The sequence below is a fragment of the Lepisosteus oculatus genome, chromosome 27 (genome assembly GCF_040954835.1).
Source record: "Lepisosteus oculatus isolate fLepOcu1 chromosome 27, fLepOcu1.hap2, whole genome shotgun sequence".
Lineage (NCBI taxonomy): Eukaryota > Metazoa > Chordata > Actinopteri > Semionotiformes > Lepisosteidae > Lepisosteus > Lepisosteus oculatus.
This window is the reverse complement of record NC_090722.1, coordinates 11,590,551-11,605,346: the sequence shown is the minus strand read 5'-3', so window position 1 is coordinate 11,605,346 and position 14,796 is coordinate 11,590,551. Positions and strand designations below refer to the sequence as shown.

General features: G+C 49.7%; 1 protein-coding gene across 2 annotated transcripts; it reads left to right on the top strand.

The window, feature by feature from the left end:
• Positions 1-371: 371 nt before the first annotated feature.
• Positions 372-14,582, top strand: ncam3 (neural cell adhesion molecule 3). Of its 2 annotated transcripts, XM_015336473.2 has the most exons (16): positions 372-476; positions 3,419-3,496; positions 3,931-4,140; positions 5,195-5,338; positions 5,824-5,967; positions 6,400-6,517; positions 6,829-6,983; positions 7,556-7,686; positions 8,169-8,313; positions 8,446-8,613; positions 8,774-8,893; positions 9,625-9,749; positions 10,129-10,303; positions 10,635-10,848; positions 11,109-11,222; positions 12,149-14,582. In XM_015336473.2, exons 1-16 carry the CDS (start codon positions 413-415, stop codon positions 12,201-12,203), a joined length of 2,160 nt encoding a protein of 719 aa, XP_015191959.2. In that variant the 5' UTR covers positions 372-412; the 3' UTR covers positions 12,204-14,582. The 2 variants fall into 2 exon arrangements, with proteins under 2 accessions (XP_015191959.2, XP_069040707.1); XM_069184606.1 differs by lacking the exon at positions 11,109-11,222.
• Positions 14,583-14,796: the final 214 nt, after the last annotated feature.

The following is a 14,796-nucleotide window of genomic DNA, read 5'->3' as shown; positions in this document are numbered from 1 at the left end:
TTAACTTTGGCAAACGCGGAGTCTTCACAGCATCTCTTCAATTACGAGGAAAGATTCGCTATCAGCAAAGCACACTGTACGCGCAGCACACTACAGAAAGAAGTGCGATATAAATGCCCCCCCCAATCATCAAGGAACAAAAAGCCCCTCTCATCCGGCTGCGGTGCGGGGAGTTTTGGGGTACGTGCTGGCGCCCGACAGGGTGGAAGCAGGGAGCCCACTTCTGCTCGTGCGAAGTGGGGACGTGCAAAGATCGCGAAGATTAGGAGCCTTTCAGGAAAAGGGCACTTCCGCGGCCGGGCTGTCTCCGGCGTGTCCCTGCGCTATATAAGGTCCGCGCAGCCGCGAGTCCGCCACAAGCCCGCTGACACGGCACGTGCCCGGAGCCACCTGGACACTGCGCGCGGAGAGGATGAGCATCGCGGCGCTGCTGACGAGAGCTGCGCTCTGGGCGGCCCTGGCTGCGGTCGCCGCAGGTAACACTGCGCTTTCTGTCGCTTTCTCTCGGCGGTCTGCAGGGGGAAAGTTTGGGTGGATAAAAAGCACAAGTTGCGCTTTCTTTCCGATTGCTTCGGGTATTTCACTCGACGGATTTTTTCTTGGTTTCTCTGAGAGGAAAAATGCGTTTGCTGGAGTGATTCGGGGAACAGTGATGCTTAATAAATAAACAAAGGTTCAAGAAATTGAAATGATTTCACTCCTTTCTTCAATTCTATTTAATTACAAATAACATATTTGATTGGCGAGGATTTCGTCGTTTGAAGTTTAGCTATAAATACGCAGGTTTAACTGAGTTTGTCATTGTGTTAACCTGATTTTTCCAACAAAAGTGTCTTTTTAATCACCTTTTACCTTTATTTCTGTTCTTTCTCGAACGGGGAATAACACAAACAGTTAAGTCAAAAACTATAAACGTTTTATTACTAAAAATCGTTCAAGGCGTTTGTCTCTCTCTTTTTTTTTACCAACGTGTAGCTATTTCTGCGACTCTCCCGTTGTGATAATCTGGGAGCAGCTCCGTTATTTTCCCTCCTTGAATTCCTTGAACCCGGACAGTCAGCTCTGTGTCTGCTGCGGTTTCACTGCAGCTCTAGAGCTGAACGAAACTGTCAAGCAGGCTTTGAGGAGTTGGGTCATGATACATATTCAATGGAAAGTAATTGTAATGTCTCCACACAAAAGAATAAGAGATACAACCAACAAAATAAGTTCCCATCCTGAGTACTTGGGACTCTCAAACCTGTTCATTTTCATTCTAGCAGAGCGCTGTTTTCAATAACTGAACTCCTGTGATTCAGCTTGATGATAAAAGATCTTAATACTTTCAGTTCCTAAAAACAACGGACTTTGCCTACAAGCTGTTTACTGTAAGTTCGTAACAATAAAAATAAGTAATTTACGAACACCCGCCTTTGAGCAGAAAAATAACTTGCAAAGATCCCTCAAGCGATGTATCAGTCCAACTAAGCGCTGAATTAATCAAACTAATATTATTGATCTTAGCACAGCACCAGAGCGCGGGGCTGAGAATCCGGTAGGTCTGTAGCCTCGATTAGGAATGAAAGACCAAGTCCGGCTGTATGGGCTGGAGAGCACCTTCGCCACAGCAAGAAGTCAGACTCGTCCTGGGGACAGTTTCTCCGAGTCGGAATCACCTGCACTGCTGAAATAGGATATCGGTTTGTACCGTGTAAACGAGTTAAATAAATGCGGCACAAAACGATATCCGACTTCAGCACTGTCGGTATTTTATGCGAGTTAAACTGAACTCTGTAAGACATTTGAATCGTTGAGTGCTCTCCTAACCGATGCATCACCCCCTACTCCCGAGAAACGGTGCCAAGCAAGCCGATGTGTTTAACAAGCAGTAGCATGTTGCCATCGCAAGAAATCCGCATTTGTTATAGGCGACGGCGGGACGTCTTTCTAGTCACACGGCCATTCAGCAGGTGGGCGTGTCCGGTACAGAAATTAATCGCACACATCATTCCAACCCAAGTCTGCTCATCAGTAATTGATCGACTTCTAAGAGCTGTTTAGTCAGAATAAGAAAAGTTTTACACGCTGTAGGTGTTGGAAACTGTACCTGAGCAATACGATTGTTGTCACTCATGACTGACCAAAGACACAAGTTTAAATAAAACTCTAAACAGCTCTGAACTGGGAGAAATGGTGGGTGGATGGTTTTCTCTGGTCCTGAGGAGCCCCAGTCCTGTAGGTCACCTGTTTCTGAAGATTGGCAACAACCTGTGAGCTACTGATGATCAGCCCAACTGTTTACGATGGGTGTTATTCTTGTTTTGTAAGCTTTAGCAAATGTTATACCATATATTTACAACACATGTAATAAACAGTTTGTATATTTATGATAAAAAGTCACAAGACTAATTTCCATTGACTGGGTTAATTGCAATTGTTAAAATATGTCAAAAGATCCAGAAAACCTTCATATAGTGTAAATATTCTCATATAACAGTATGTTTTGTGGCTGAAAAATGTAATTTTTGAAGACACACATTCAGCAATCACAGATACTCTTCCCCATCAGTCTGTTAGACTGAGGGTTGACTGTCTTGCATTTAAGCTGTTTCACTGTATGCAGTGGAGCTGATCCACAGCTCTAGAAACTGGTGTTTTAGTAGTGTGAATAAATTTAACCTACAGATGCGGCTGAACTGTGGCTCTCTGGGCCCAGGGTTAGTAATTGAACTCCACACAATTAGTTTCTGCCCCTTGAAGCAGGTGAGCTGATTAAGCCTTTTTGCGATTATTTCAAATTAAAATCCAAACATCTCACCTGCCTCAAACACCACAGCTGCGCACACTGGCTTCACTGGAGCCAATTAACGTTGATCATGAACAGTTGATCAAAGCTCACATGTGGTCCAAGACTTTCTGTACTGGTCTGCGGGGAGCTGCAGCCCCTCTGGACAGCTCCGCTCTCCGGGCTGCAGGAGTGGGCTGGAGCCGGCGGGCACGAATGCAGACCAGTAGCAGCTGCGGGGCTCAGTGTGTCGGGAGGATCTGGCACAGAGCCCGGCTCAGACACACCGCGCCAGAGCCCTTCTCCATACAGGAAGATATCAAAGCCGCACAGGGAGTCCGCCTGGGTATTTATAGACTCCTCTCTTCCTCGGACACCGGGCTAGTCCCATGTGTCCGGATCCGAGCTGCACGGGGGGCAGTACTCCGAATCAGCCCTGAAAAACTACAAGTCGAGCAGTTTCCAGGCCCGCAGCTCCCCCGGGGGGGCCCTCCGCAGGACTGTGAGGTGTGCTCTGAGGGTCGCTGGAGATGCAGTGATAGAAACTGTGCAAGTGGCTCAGGGCACCAGTTTCTGGAGGGTCGCAGCTGCTGTTTCAGCTTGTCTTGTGAGCTTCAAAAAAGTTTTTTCTCTTTTTTTTTGTTCTGTGCGCAGGGTTAGGCAAGTCTTTGGAGATCGTGTCCAACTCCGGAGACGTCGAGCTCAAAAACTCACATTTCATGGTTTGTAAAGGTAAGGATCCAGCCGCCCACTCCCGTCCTCACCCCCTGTGTCCTGGGACAGCCTGGGCCTCCTCCTCTGTCCCACCTCGCAGACCTCCTGTGCCCCTCCCTCCCCCTGCAGCAGACACAGAAACGGGTGGGATGGCGGGCGTCTTCTCTGCCTCTGCTTTGTCTCCAGCCCTAATCCCAGCTCATCATGTAGGGCACAAGAGCAAACTGTGTGGAAGAGCATGTAAGGCTGAGAACAGGTGATACGTCTTTACACAAAGGCTGGTGGGAGTGTGGAACAATCTGCCCCAGTCATGTTGTTCAGTCTGATATCCTGATTTCTTTTAAGAACCAGCTGGATGAGATTTTGAGATTAAAGAGCTCCACTAACTACTAAACCAGCCAGAGGTGCTGACAGGACTCCCATCGTTAGTATTTCCTGATTTCTGATTTCAGCCAGGGGAGGAGAAGGTACCATCACTTGGCACAAGGATGAAGAAGAAATCGAGGATGGCCAAGATAATTTTGTCATAACCAAGATTGACGAAGTATCATCCAAGCTGACCATAAAAAACGCTAGGAGAGAAGATGGAGGGACCTACATCTGCTCCTGTGAATTTGAGGATGGGATTGTGAAAACGGCCAAACAGACTATCACCATCATCAGTGAGTGAAGCCCTACCTGCTTGGTCTAGTATCTAACCAGGATGAGATTCTTACATTTTGTACCAACTGTAGAAACATTAAAATGTCAGAGTCCGGGTGTTGGTGAAAGAAGGGCTGTTTATTCGTATGCATATGGGAGATCAGCTTGTAAAAGCTAGTCTTTCTGAACGGTTATAAAGTTAGTCTTTTTATACAGTGTAACAAACAAAGTATTAGCACGTACATCATATGACTTGCTATCTGTCGACTCAGTCCTTTCCATTCTTATGCTGGTCTAACAGGAAAGACCTCCTTATGTGGCACTTTTCCTAGAACTCAGCATTCACAAAACATGTTGTTACAAGTTCTGCATAGGTGTTATGTGAAATCATGAACGGACAGCAGTTGCTATGTGTTTCAGGCAAAGAATATGCATCTTGACTTTTAGGAGATAATTTTTTTAAAGCATTTAGTCTAGATTCTTCACAACTGATTGGACAACTACAGAATAACATTGCTGCCACCCAGGAAAAAAAACATCCTCGTCCTTATCTCACACTGATGAGAAAATTATCTTGTAATTATGCGATAGTAATTCTCATAGTAATTCTCATGTACGCGATAGCAGAATTGTCATATAATACCTATATCACTCCGTGCAGGCTTACAGTTAAGCAGTGGGACTGGTTGTATGTATAACTATTCATAACGGAACCATCATTGCTTTGATCTCTAAATCCCACAAAAGTGGTCCTTAAGCTCATAATGATTCTGTTCATATTTGCTAAAAATGGCAAAACCCCAGTCGAAATCTGTACAATTTCTGCAGCGCTGGACATTAACACGGCCATTAATCCGAAAGTGCCAGCCAAGTTCATGGTGGCTTCTCGATGTGTAACAGGTTGTACACACACTGACGTAAGCATTGCTATCTCGTAATTCCGAGATAAGGGGGTGAACCTCTGCACCACTGTGTTGTCCACAAGGAGCCTCCATGTTGTGAAAATTCTCCTTTTTTCTCTGACTCTTTTTTCCTTTATTTACTCGTCGTTTCCTCCTCTGTTCCCACCATTAGTGAAGCCGAAGATCCTGACCACCACTTCCTACTACGAGTTCCTCGCTGGCGAAGATGCCACCATGCCCTGTGAGGTCACGGGCATCCCCATGCCCACTGTCACCTGGAAGTTCAAAGACAGGGGCGTGATTGACAGTACTTCCGGTGAGCCGCCTGATGGCACTCAAATTAACCTTTGAACTGGAACAGGAAGGAGGACGGGGAAGTAATTACACGTTACTCCCCATCCAGCTGTTATGTCTGCGTCATAATAACTTGTAGAAAATGTTCAAAATGGTTTAATTGTGTTTATGACTTTTAAAATTTCGTGAGTGTGGTTCAACTGACAGCAAATTAAAAGTACAACTTATGAAATAAAGAACTGTTAGATGAGGAGGACTTGGCAGAATTCGTATCCAAAAAATATATAAAATGGCTCGCAACACTAAGAAATGTAGCACTTTATGATGCTTTGGCTTTGTTTGTGATGGGTTTCCTGTTAAAATCTGTAAGGAAGCTGTTCGAAAAGCTTCTTTAGACTGACTGACCGCACCCCGGCGCCCTTGGAAAGCGCAGGTGGGTGGCCGTGTGACTGCGGTGACGCTCATCCCCAGTGGTACAAGAACTTCTCATCTCTCTTATTGTTCCAGGCCGGATCTCCATCCTGCCCGGCAACAGCCTCCAGATCCAGAACATCAGCCGTGTGGATCACGGCACATATGTGTGTGAAGCCTGGATCAAGGCCAAGGAGCGCAACGAGGTGGCCAAGCTCTCGGTCTCCGTAGTGGTCAACGGTGAGTGGTCATCAGGAGACCAGCATTGACCGGCCTGGAAGGGGGGGGGTAACTGTGCCAGGACATTCAGGATCAGGGGGAGAGGGGGACTTGCATTCTGTTTCTGATTACACTGCCAGTGAATGAGCTCCGGTGTCCTCTCACAGGTTAACTGGCTTCTGGGGAAACTGGCCCTGGTGTGTGTGTGTCCTGTGATGGACTGTCGTCCAGTCCAGAGTGACCCTGCCTTGTGCCTGTTGCTTGCTGGGATAGACTCCAGCTCCCCTTGACCCTGTACTGGATAAAGAGAATAGGAAACAGTGGATCACAGTGAGTAAGGGACTGAAGATCAGCTCAGACACCAGATCAACAGCGCTGAACGCCAGAGATAAGGCCGAGACCGGTCTGTGTGTGAGTGGACGTGTCTCTGACTGTCCCCTTCCTCCCCTCCAGCTCCACCCCACATGAGGACCCATGAGCAGGAGAAGAGTGTGGTGGCTGGTCCTGCCTCCAATGTGTCTCTGACCTGTCCAGTCAGTGGACACCCTCCTCCGAGCATCAGCTGGGCCAGGTGTGTCTGAGCTGACCTCTCCTCTTTCTTCCTGCTTCTTTCTCTCCAGAGAAGTGGTGAGGTGTTACTGGCTGGTTACTGGCTGTTACCTCTGACCAGGTGGTTGTTCTGTTGTTATTTTGTTCAACATGGCTTCAGTTCAGGCACAGCACGCTGTCTGTTGTCACTCGTACCCAAAGCCATCATGTCTGCTGGCTTCACAAGCTCCTCTGCTGAGGCTCAGCACTGTGTTTGAGTGTTTTGGTGCTGCAGTAGCCAGTGTGTGTTTACTACCCTGCCTTCTCCCTCTCCCTGACTCTGACCACTTGCAGTCCAGAGAGGTCTGACCAGAGCAGGTACCAGTTTAACTCAGACCACAGCGAGCTCATCATCCACTCGGTCAGCAAGAACGACGAGGGGGTGTACAACTGCACGGCCACCAACGCCTTCGGCACTTACTCCAGCAGAATCGTTCTGGGAGTCTCAGGTACTGCCTGACCTGGCTATTCTGTCCTTCTAACGGGTTCAGCCCGGCTGTTTTTTCCTGCAACATCAAAATCCTTTCTGGAAAGATTTTCTATAGGGTGGAACATCCTGTGTGGTGAGGTCAGAGAGGGGGAAGTGATTCAGTGATGCACAGGTGGTGTGACAATGATTAACATCCCCACAAGTTTCTTCCCACAGAAGCACCTTTGGGTGTAATGATTTTCTGAACAGTCAAGAAATAATCTTGGCAGAAACCTTACAGAAACAGACTGGCTCTGAACACAAACAGGAGGGCATGACAGAGCAGAAACTTGAAACAAGAAGGAAGCAGGAAAAATACTAACCTCTCTTAATCTGGCCTTCCTGATTTCACATACCTATTTGGTGATCTTTCATATCTGTAAAAGAGGTTCTATTTTAGATGTCCGGGTTTCTGCGAAATCAAACACCAGACTCTGGATATTGGTATTACAGGATGTGTTTCACATCTTTGAGCAAAGTTGCATAGATTTTATCTAGGAGGTGTGTGTTTCTCTGCGAATCCTGACTGTGTCCCTCTCCGGGCTGCTCCAGTGAGGCCCGACGTCCAGCAGCTGGGCACAAGAGAGGCTCAGCCCGGCGAGACAGTGTCCGTCACCTGCCAGGCCACTGGTGACCCCACCCCTACAATCCACTGGGTCAGGAAGAGCGACGGCCAGATTTTGGTGAGTGCCACTATTTGGCAGCAGCAAATACGGACGGGCACCAATGCCTGCTTGGGGCTGCGGCAGGCAGGAGTCTATCCCAGAAGCACAGGGCTCAGTGCAGGACTGCACACTGGACGGGACACCAGCCCACTGCAGGACACACTCCTACACATTGAGGCGCTATGCACATCAGTCAGAGTGTCTGAGGAGACTGGGAGCACCCATAAAAACATGCAAACTCCACACAGCAAGGACCCCTGACTCGAAGAGGCAATAGGTCCGTGGAGACTTGTGAGAGTAACGTTAGGGATCAGCAAGCCAGCGACACGAGAGCAGCTAAGACATGGGCAGATGCAGGGCAGGCCTTGCAGGAAAGAGGAAGGCGAAGGGAGGGGAAAAGGAGCCTTCAGAAAGGAGGGCGGAAACTGGGGTTGGACCCCTTCCCCGGATTGTCACTGTGTCTGGGACTGACAGCCGTCTCTCTCTGTCGCTGTGTGCAGAGGCCCGGTGACCGGATGGACATCAGAGAGGACACGAGGTCCACCACCTTCACTCTGAGGCAAATAGTGCCCTCCGATGGCGGCATGTACACCTGCATCGCCAGCAACACGGTCGGAAAAGCGTCCCAGGACCTCAGCCTGCAGAGTAAGTCCTGTTGCCGTATTACAGGAGCATCACAACACATGGCACACCTCGGTTTCCGTGTTGACGCGCGGTAGCCCCGTCCCACGTGTGTCTCCTGGTGCTGATCCCTGCGTCTCCCTCCCTGCCCCCCAGCGCCTCCGGCTGCGCCCCAGCAGGTCCGCGCCCACGCCAGCCCCACCTCCGTGCGGCTCTCCCTGGACGCGCCCTTGGCCGACGGGGGCTCCCCGCTGCTCCAGCTGCGCCTGCAGTGGAGGGAGGTGGCAGCCAGCGAGTGGAGGCAGGAGCTCGTCGGTGCCGGCGGTAGGTGTTCTGCTCAGAGCCGGGGTGAGACGGAACAGGGAAGAGAAGTCAGAGACACAGGTGCTGTTTGGGGTGTGTGGAGAGGGAGAGAGATAATGGCAGGAAATGGCAGAGCCCCCTGGTGGTGCTGCAAGGTCTGAGCCTGCGTTTATCCGCGCAGATGCCCTGGTGATCACAGGTCTCCAGCCGTACACCAGCTACAGCGTGCGGCTCTCCGCCATCAACGGGGTGGGAGAGGGCAACGTGTCCCAGGAGCAGACGGTCCGCACCGTGGGCATCAGTGAGTACCGCACAGCCGCCGGGCCGCCCATCCACACCACACAAGTAGAGAAGGACTGTAACTGGTGCCTTCTGACCTGAGCCGTCAATTCAACAATTCACCTAATTCAGATATCACTACAGCCAAACTACAATTTCCTATAAAACTTCAAGGCTGGTTAGAAGTCTTAAGAATTATTCAGTTAATTAAATAATTAGACCAGCTGTGACTGAGAGTTCTGGTGATTTATATCCCAAAGATCTGAATATATCCTGCGTGTTCCAGCTCCTGACTGTGACTGTTGTTTCTGTTGTTTTTATCTGCTGGCTCAATTCCATCTCCCTTCATTGGCTCTGCCCATCTCTCCTTCACCCAATCACTCACTCGCAATCACCCGACCTCCCATATGACATCATCTGCTTCCTGGTGACGTCATCTCACTCCACGATGTCATTCCCATCGGCTCCCGCCCTCGCAGAAGGTAACCTAGCAACTACCACACCGGCCACCTTCCTCTATTGTTACCATTCTCATGCTTCCAACGTTTCACGTGCCAGGGTAGTGGAGTTTCTTCTCTGGTTCATAAGCACAGCAAATTATTAGAACACGATTTTATCCTTTCCTGTTAGTTTCTCTGTCTTTTACTGTTCTGCAGTGTCCAGTGTGTGTCCACCTCTCTCAGACTCACAGTGGGGCTGCTGCTCTGCAGTGTCCAGTGCTCTTGAGTGTATATCTTCTCTGTCTCTTTTCAGGGGAGCCTGACAAGCCTGTGATATCTAAAGAGGGAACATCTGAGGGCAACACCTACAGGATTCCCTTCAAGCAGCTGGACGATGGGGGCAAGCCCATTATTAAATACATTGTCCGCTACAGATCGGTGAGTGAGACCAGCCCCTAACCCCTTCACCTGCCTTTGCATGGTCTTCTCTGATGATGGGCTATATCAATGGAAAGACCTCCTGATGCTTTTTCTGTGATAAATTGGCACCAGGAACAAGTTCTGGTTTTGAGAGCCTGCAGTCCGTACCCACTTTCTAACTGCAGGGTGATGGGGGAGCTGGAACCTGCAGCAAGCAACAGGTGCAAGGAAGGGTACATCCTGAACAGGACACCAGTCCATCACAGAGCACACAAACACACACACACTCCACTCACACCAGGGCCAGGTGGGTTAGTGACTATCAGCCCCAGCACACTGGGGGGATGTGGGGCCCAGTTCTCACTCGGCACCTGTCTCTGTGCCCACGTCCCTGCAGGAGGACAGCCAGCTGGAAAAGGAAATGGAGCTCCCGCCGGACTCCAAGGAAGTGATTCTGAAGGACTTGGATTATAACACGGAATACGGGGTGGAGATCCTTGCTGTCAACTCCAACGGCACCTCTGCTCCGGCCAACATCTCCTTCCTCATCCCCCAGCCCATCTCCACCAAAGGTGCGTGGCTCCCCGCCGTGCCCAGCCTCTCTCGGAGGGGGCGGCCCCTCCAATCCACCCTGCTACAGAGGTCTGTGGCAACTGGCTCCTTAACTGTTGGACTGAGGGCGGAGTCAGCAGAGCAGTTCAAGAGCTGGTGGCAGGAAGTCCTGCAGGGGAGCAGACTGGAGCGACCGCAGGGATCTCTGCTGGAAGGTGCCAACAACAGCCAGGTCCAAGATCTCCTGTGCCAGCTTCTCCCTCTACCTCCCTCCCTGTCCCATTCCTTCTCTCTGTCTCCCTGGCTCATTCCTCCCTCCCTCCTCATACCTTTCTTTCCCTCCCTCCGCAGACGCCAGGTCTTCCCCTCAGAAGTCGGGCATGGGGACGGGGGGCATTGTGGGTATTGTCATGGTGATCTTCCTGGTGGTGCTGATTGCCGCAGATGCCACCTGCTTCTACACCAACCGCTGCGGCATGCTGATGTGCATCGCTGTCAACCTGCTGGGGCGCAGGCCCAGAGGCACCAAGGGCCTGGACCCGGAGGAGGCCGAGATCTCCACTGTGTAAGTCCAGTTAGACAGCGTGTGGGACACAGCCAGTCTCCCCTCTGTGTGTCTCTGCTGTACTGTGATCAGTGCTGTGGGACACTCTGTCCCTAACAGCCAGTCTCCTCTCTGTGTGTTTCTGCTGTGCTGTGATCAGTGCTGTGGGACACTCTGTCTCTCTGTGAGCACCAGCAGTTCTCTGCCTGTCTGTGCCACCTGGGGCTGTCCTGTGTGAACCGCCTGCTATGAGCCTCTGCGTCTGTGTCCCTTCTCTTCAGCCGCAGCGAGGTGAAGCTCAAAGGGGTCAGCACCCGGCGGTGCAGCATCCCGAAACCGCAGAGCGGGGCGCAGGCCGAGGTCACGTGCGACAAAGCGCCCCTCACCAAGTTCGAGTAGGTGACCCCCCCCCATTAGGGGGGAAGAGGGTGGACGCAGGACACTGCGCTCCATGAAAAATGGCCGTGGGGTGATGCCAGAGCCCGGTTAAGGGATCACAACCCCAAGGCAGCACCGATTTCCTCAAACATCCAGCCGTGTGAGAAATGAGCAACGTTTCAAGGGCGTGATCTGGGCCGTCTGCTGTTTCCCGCTGTCCTTCCTTGCACGCCCCCTCATCCTCCATTGTTGTTGCTGGTTTGGACCATTTTCCACCACAAATAACTATCCTGCAAAAATTTACAGAACGACACTCACTGGGGCAGAGTGGAGAAAAATGTTAGCAAAGGGATGATCTTTAAGCTGCTTTGTGTCTCCCATACGTATGGGCTTGCAAGGCCTAAAACTGCAGACAGTCTCACACATCCATCTTATGGGGGGTGACCGGGGGAGGAGAATTAGTGTGGCGTAGTCATCTGAAGCCCATTGCTGCTTCAATGCCTGTGCAACACATCCCTCAACATCCGTCCTGGTTAACAATCAGCCTATAGGAGGCGCCCCTGCAGCAGCCCCTGCAGCAGCCCCTGCTGCTGGGCTCAGGACAAGCAAGGACTGACATGAGGGGAACATCAGGAAACAGGGCGGCGTGGTTCTGTCCCAGAGGAGTGCGCTGCTGTGTTTGCACAGCTGGAGTTTGAGCTTGGCGGCCATTTTTCAATACCCACATGGCAATAGATCATTCAACTGTTGCCTCTCACCTTTATTGAGGCAGAAAGTTGCCTGCCATCGGAATTGGGCTATCGGTTTGCTTGTTTTAAGGAAGTTGGGTGCAGAGGACGATACAAGCGCATGCACCTGCCATTAGTAATGTCAGCATGTATTGTGTCGTGTCCCCTGATGAGCACAACATCCTAAAACAGCTTGTTTCTCCTTCCTTTGCTAGGAATTTGCCGCAGAAGAAAGAGCAGTCAAACGCTGCCACCTTCACTGAGGCTTGACGCTGCTGCCCCGCCAGGAGGTGACGCACCTCAAGGGCAGCTGGGATTTGTAGTCTCACAGTGTCCCACAGTTATAGACTACAACGGGCAGACACACCACCTAACAGTGGTAGCCTAAACATCTCTACACGAATGTCCCAGTTATCTCTTGACGGCTATAATGTTCTGGAGAGAACTGGGACATTTCTGCAGAAGCCTATAGGCAATTTCTCAGTTATCTGTGTAAGGTCAAGGTCGTTCCCAAGACTACAGGATCTAAGCAGCTGGGCTATGTTGGGCTTGTAACACCATTACAAATAAACTGATACAGGAATCACTTTAATCCTGACATGTTTTTAAAAATAGTGCTGATGGTCCTTTGATGGACAGCAGTATTGTGCAGCATTGCTCAAGTCCAGTTTTCTTGCACGGCTCTTGACGTTCCCAGATTTCTCCTTGTTCCAATGGGAGTACCTTTGGGAATAAAGTAGGGCTACTAGCCTGGGAACAAATGTATTGTTTAGTTCAATTTTGCTTTCCGTTTCCTCAGAATGGTGTGGGAGAAATTTGATCCGGATGGGAGAGTTCTCCAGTGAAGAAATAGAAATTTTAAATTAAAGTGTGACTGATGTCAGCTGCATTCTTCTACCATTTCCTTTCCCAATTGGCCTGCTAGGGTGAGAGATCCCTGTTAGCCTTTTACCAAGCACACTGGTCACCCCAGGGCCAACTAGTCCCGAAGGCACCTCTGAGGGGAAGGTGCGTAGGGGAAGAGTTTCAGTGTCACACCACAGGTCTGGCCAATGAGTGCGACACTGAATTCCTTCCCTGGGCCTCTCCCTGGTGCTGAGCTTTGAGAAGTCTTTTTTGAGGCAGTTTCTGTTTGTTGTATCCCATTTAAAACAAGAAGGAGCCTGAAAGCAACCAATGACCACAGATGAGCAAAATGGGAGGGTAGATGTTGAAATGCTCTGGCCTTATCAGTCCTAAACAGTATGCAGACTAGGTTTACTTTCTCCATGTAGAGATTTTATTTGAACAAACCAGCACTATCCAGGCACTCCCACATCCCCTGTACAGACAATCCCTCTGTCTCTTTCTCTCTCAGCATCTTTAATTGGATGCCCCAGGAGCCATATTAATACAAACCCCTGTCTCAGAATATGAAAATCAGTGGGGGGCCCTGAGACCCCTTGGACAATTCTGGCAATGGCTCAGCTCCGGGGTCACCCACCCTCGTCACTCCAGGGTGATGTCAGCCTTAACTCTCTCATCTCTCAGAGGAAACAGCAGCCGTGTCAACACAGCCTGTAGATAACATTCCCTTTGTTTAATGAAGGCTGTCCAGGCAGGAGCCCTTAGTCTGTACTCACAGCTGACCCTCGGGACTCACGCAAGCACTTCGTCTTACTGCCTCTATTTATTGGGTGAAAATTGTGTAAGCGCAGCTCCTTTTATAAGCTATGGAAACTTTTATGTGTACTATATTTATTGATGTATATGTTTATAAACGTAGCATATCTTCTTGCTGATAACGCAAGGAATTACCATTCATGCTGGTAGTTCACTGCTTGCCGTAGACTTCCTGTTTTATTTCTGACGTTTCCTGCGATTCCGCAGAAGTGTCTGTTATGTCTGTGTATCAGGGCAGTCAGGAGACACCAGGTCTGAGTGGTTGTGCTGCAGCAGAGTGCTCTTCTATTCCCCTGTGAACATGTGTCACTCCGAACTCATTAAAACCCTCCATTAACACAACTATTAACCCTTCCAACACCCCAGCTGACCCACACTGCACTCTTAGCAGTCCAGGTGAAGTCCCCGCTGGCCGATGAGAAGGAACTGGGGTGGGACTGATATCTGCGTGACACAGGCATCCGAATCCCATCAGCAAAACCTGTGTGACGCTCAGATGTGTCCCCCACCTCCCTGTGCAGGCATTTCTGAAATTTGTTATTCATTAAACACTCGACAGCTCTTTGGTCTTTGAGCGTTTCAGTCTCTTCCTCCTCAGCACAGAATTCAGTTCTTTGATCCAGAGGATTTTGGAAAGTGTGTCAGACCTTCTCCATGCTTGAAGTCTGAATGAATGATTCAATCACCCCTATACATTTTCAGTAGAACAGTCTGACATTTGCCGGCTCTCGTATTGTATTGGAGCCTGATCCCTCACTATGTTTGTGAGGGATCAGGCCGTTTCTTTATCAGAATTTCAACCGCAGTGACATTTCACCACCTCCTGTTCACTGTACTTGTAACCAAACGATCTCTCCTTGTATTTTGTACAAATAAGACTGTTTTTGGACTTTACCTATTTTGTATCATGCACTGTACATTGTGTGTATATACACTGTTATTACATGCATTGTTTTGTAAAATAAAATATCTCAAAATTGAAACAAACAGCATTGTCTCAGTTTGCTCAGTTCCAGACCGCAGGTCCAGACTTTCCTGCTCGAGGCCAGAGCAGCTGATAGATTTCCTCCCTACCTGAAGGAACACGGTTTCATCAGGAATGAGCAGAGCTTCACTCACACTCACAGAATTGTCATCAGTAAAATCACCTGCTTTTGGGTGTTAATGCGTGAGCTCCATTCATCAATTAACAGCCCCCACT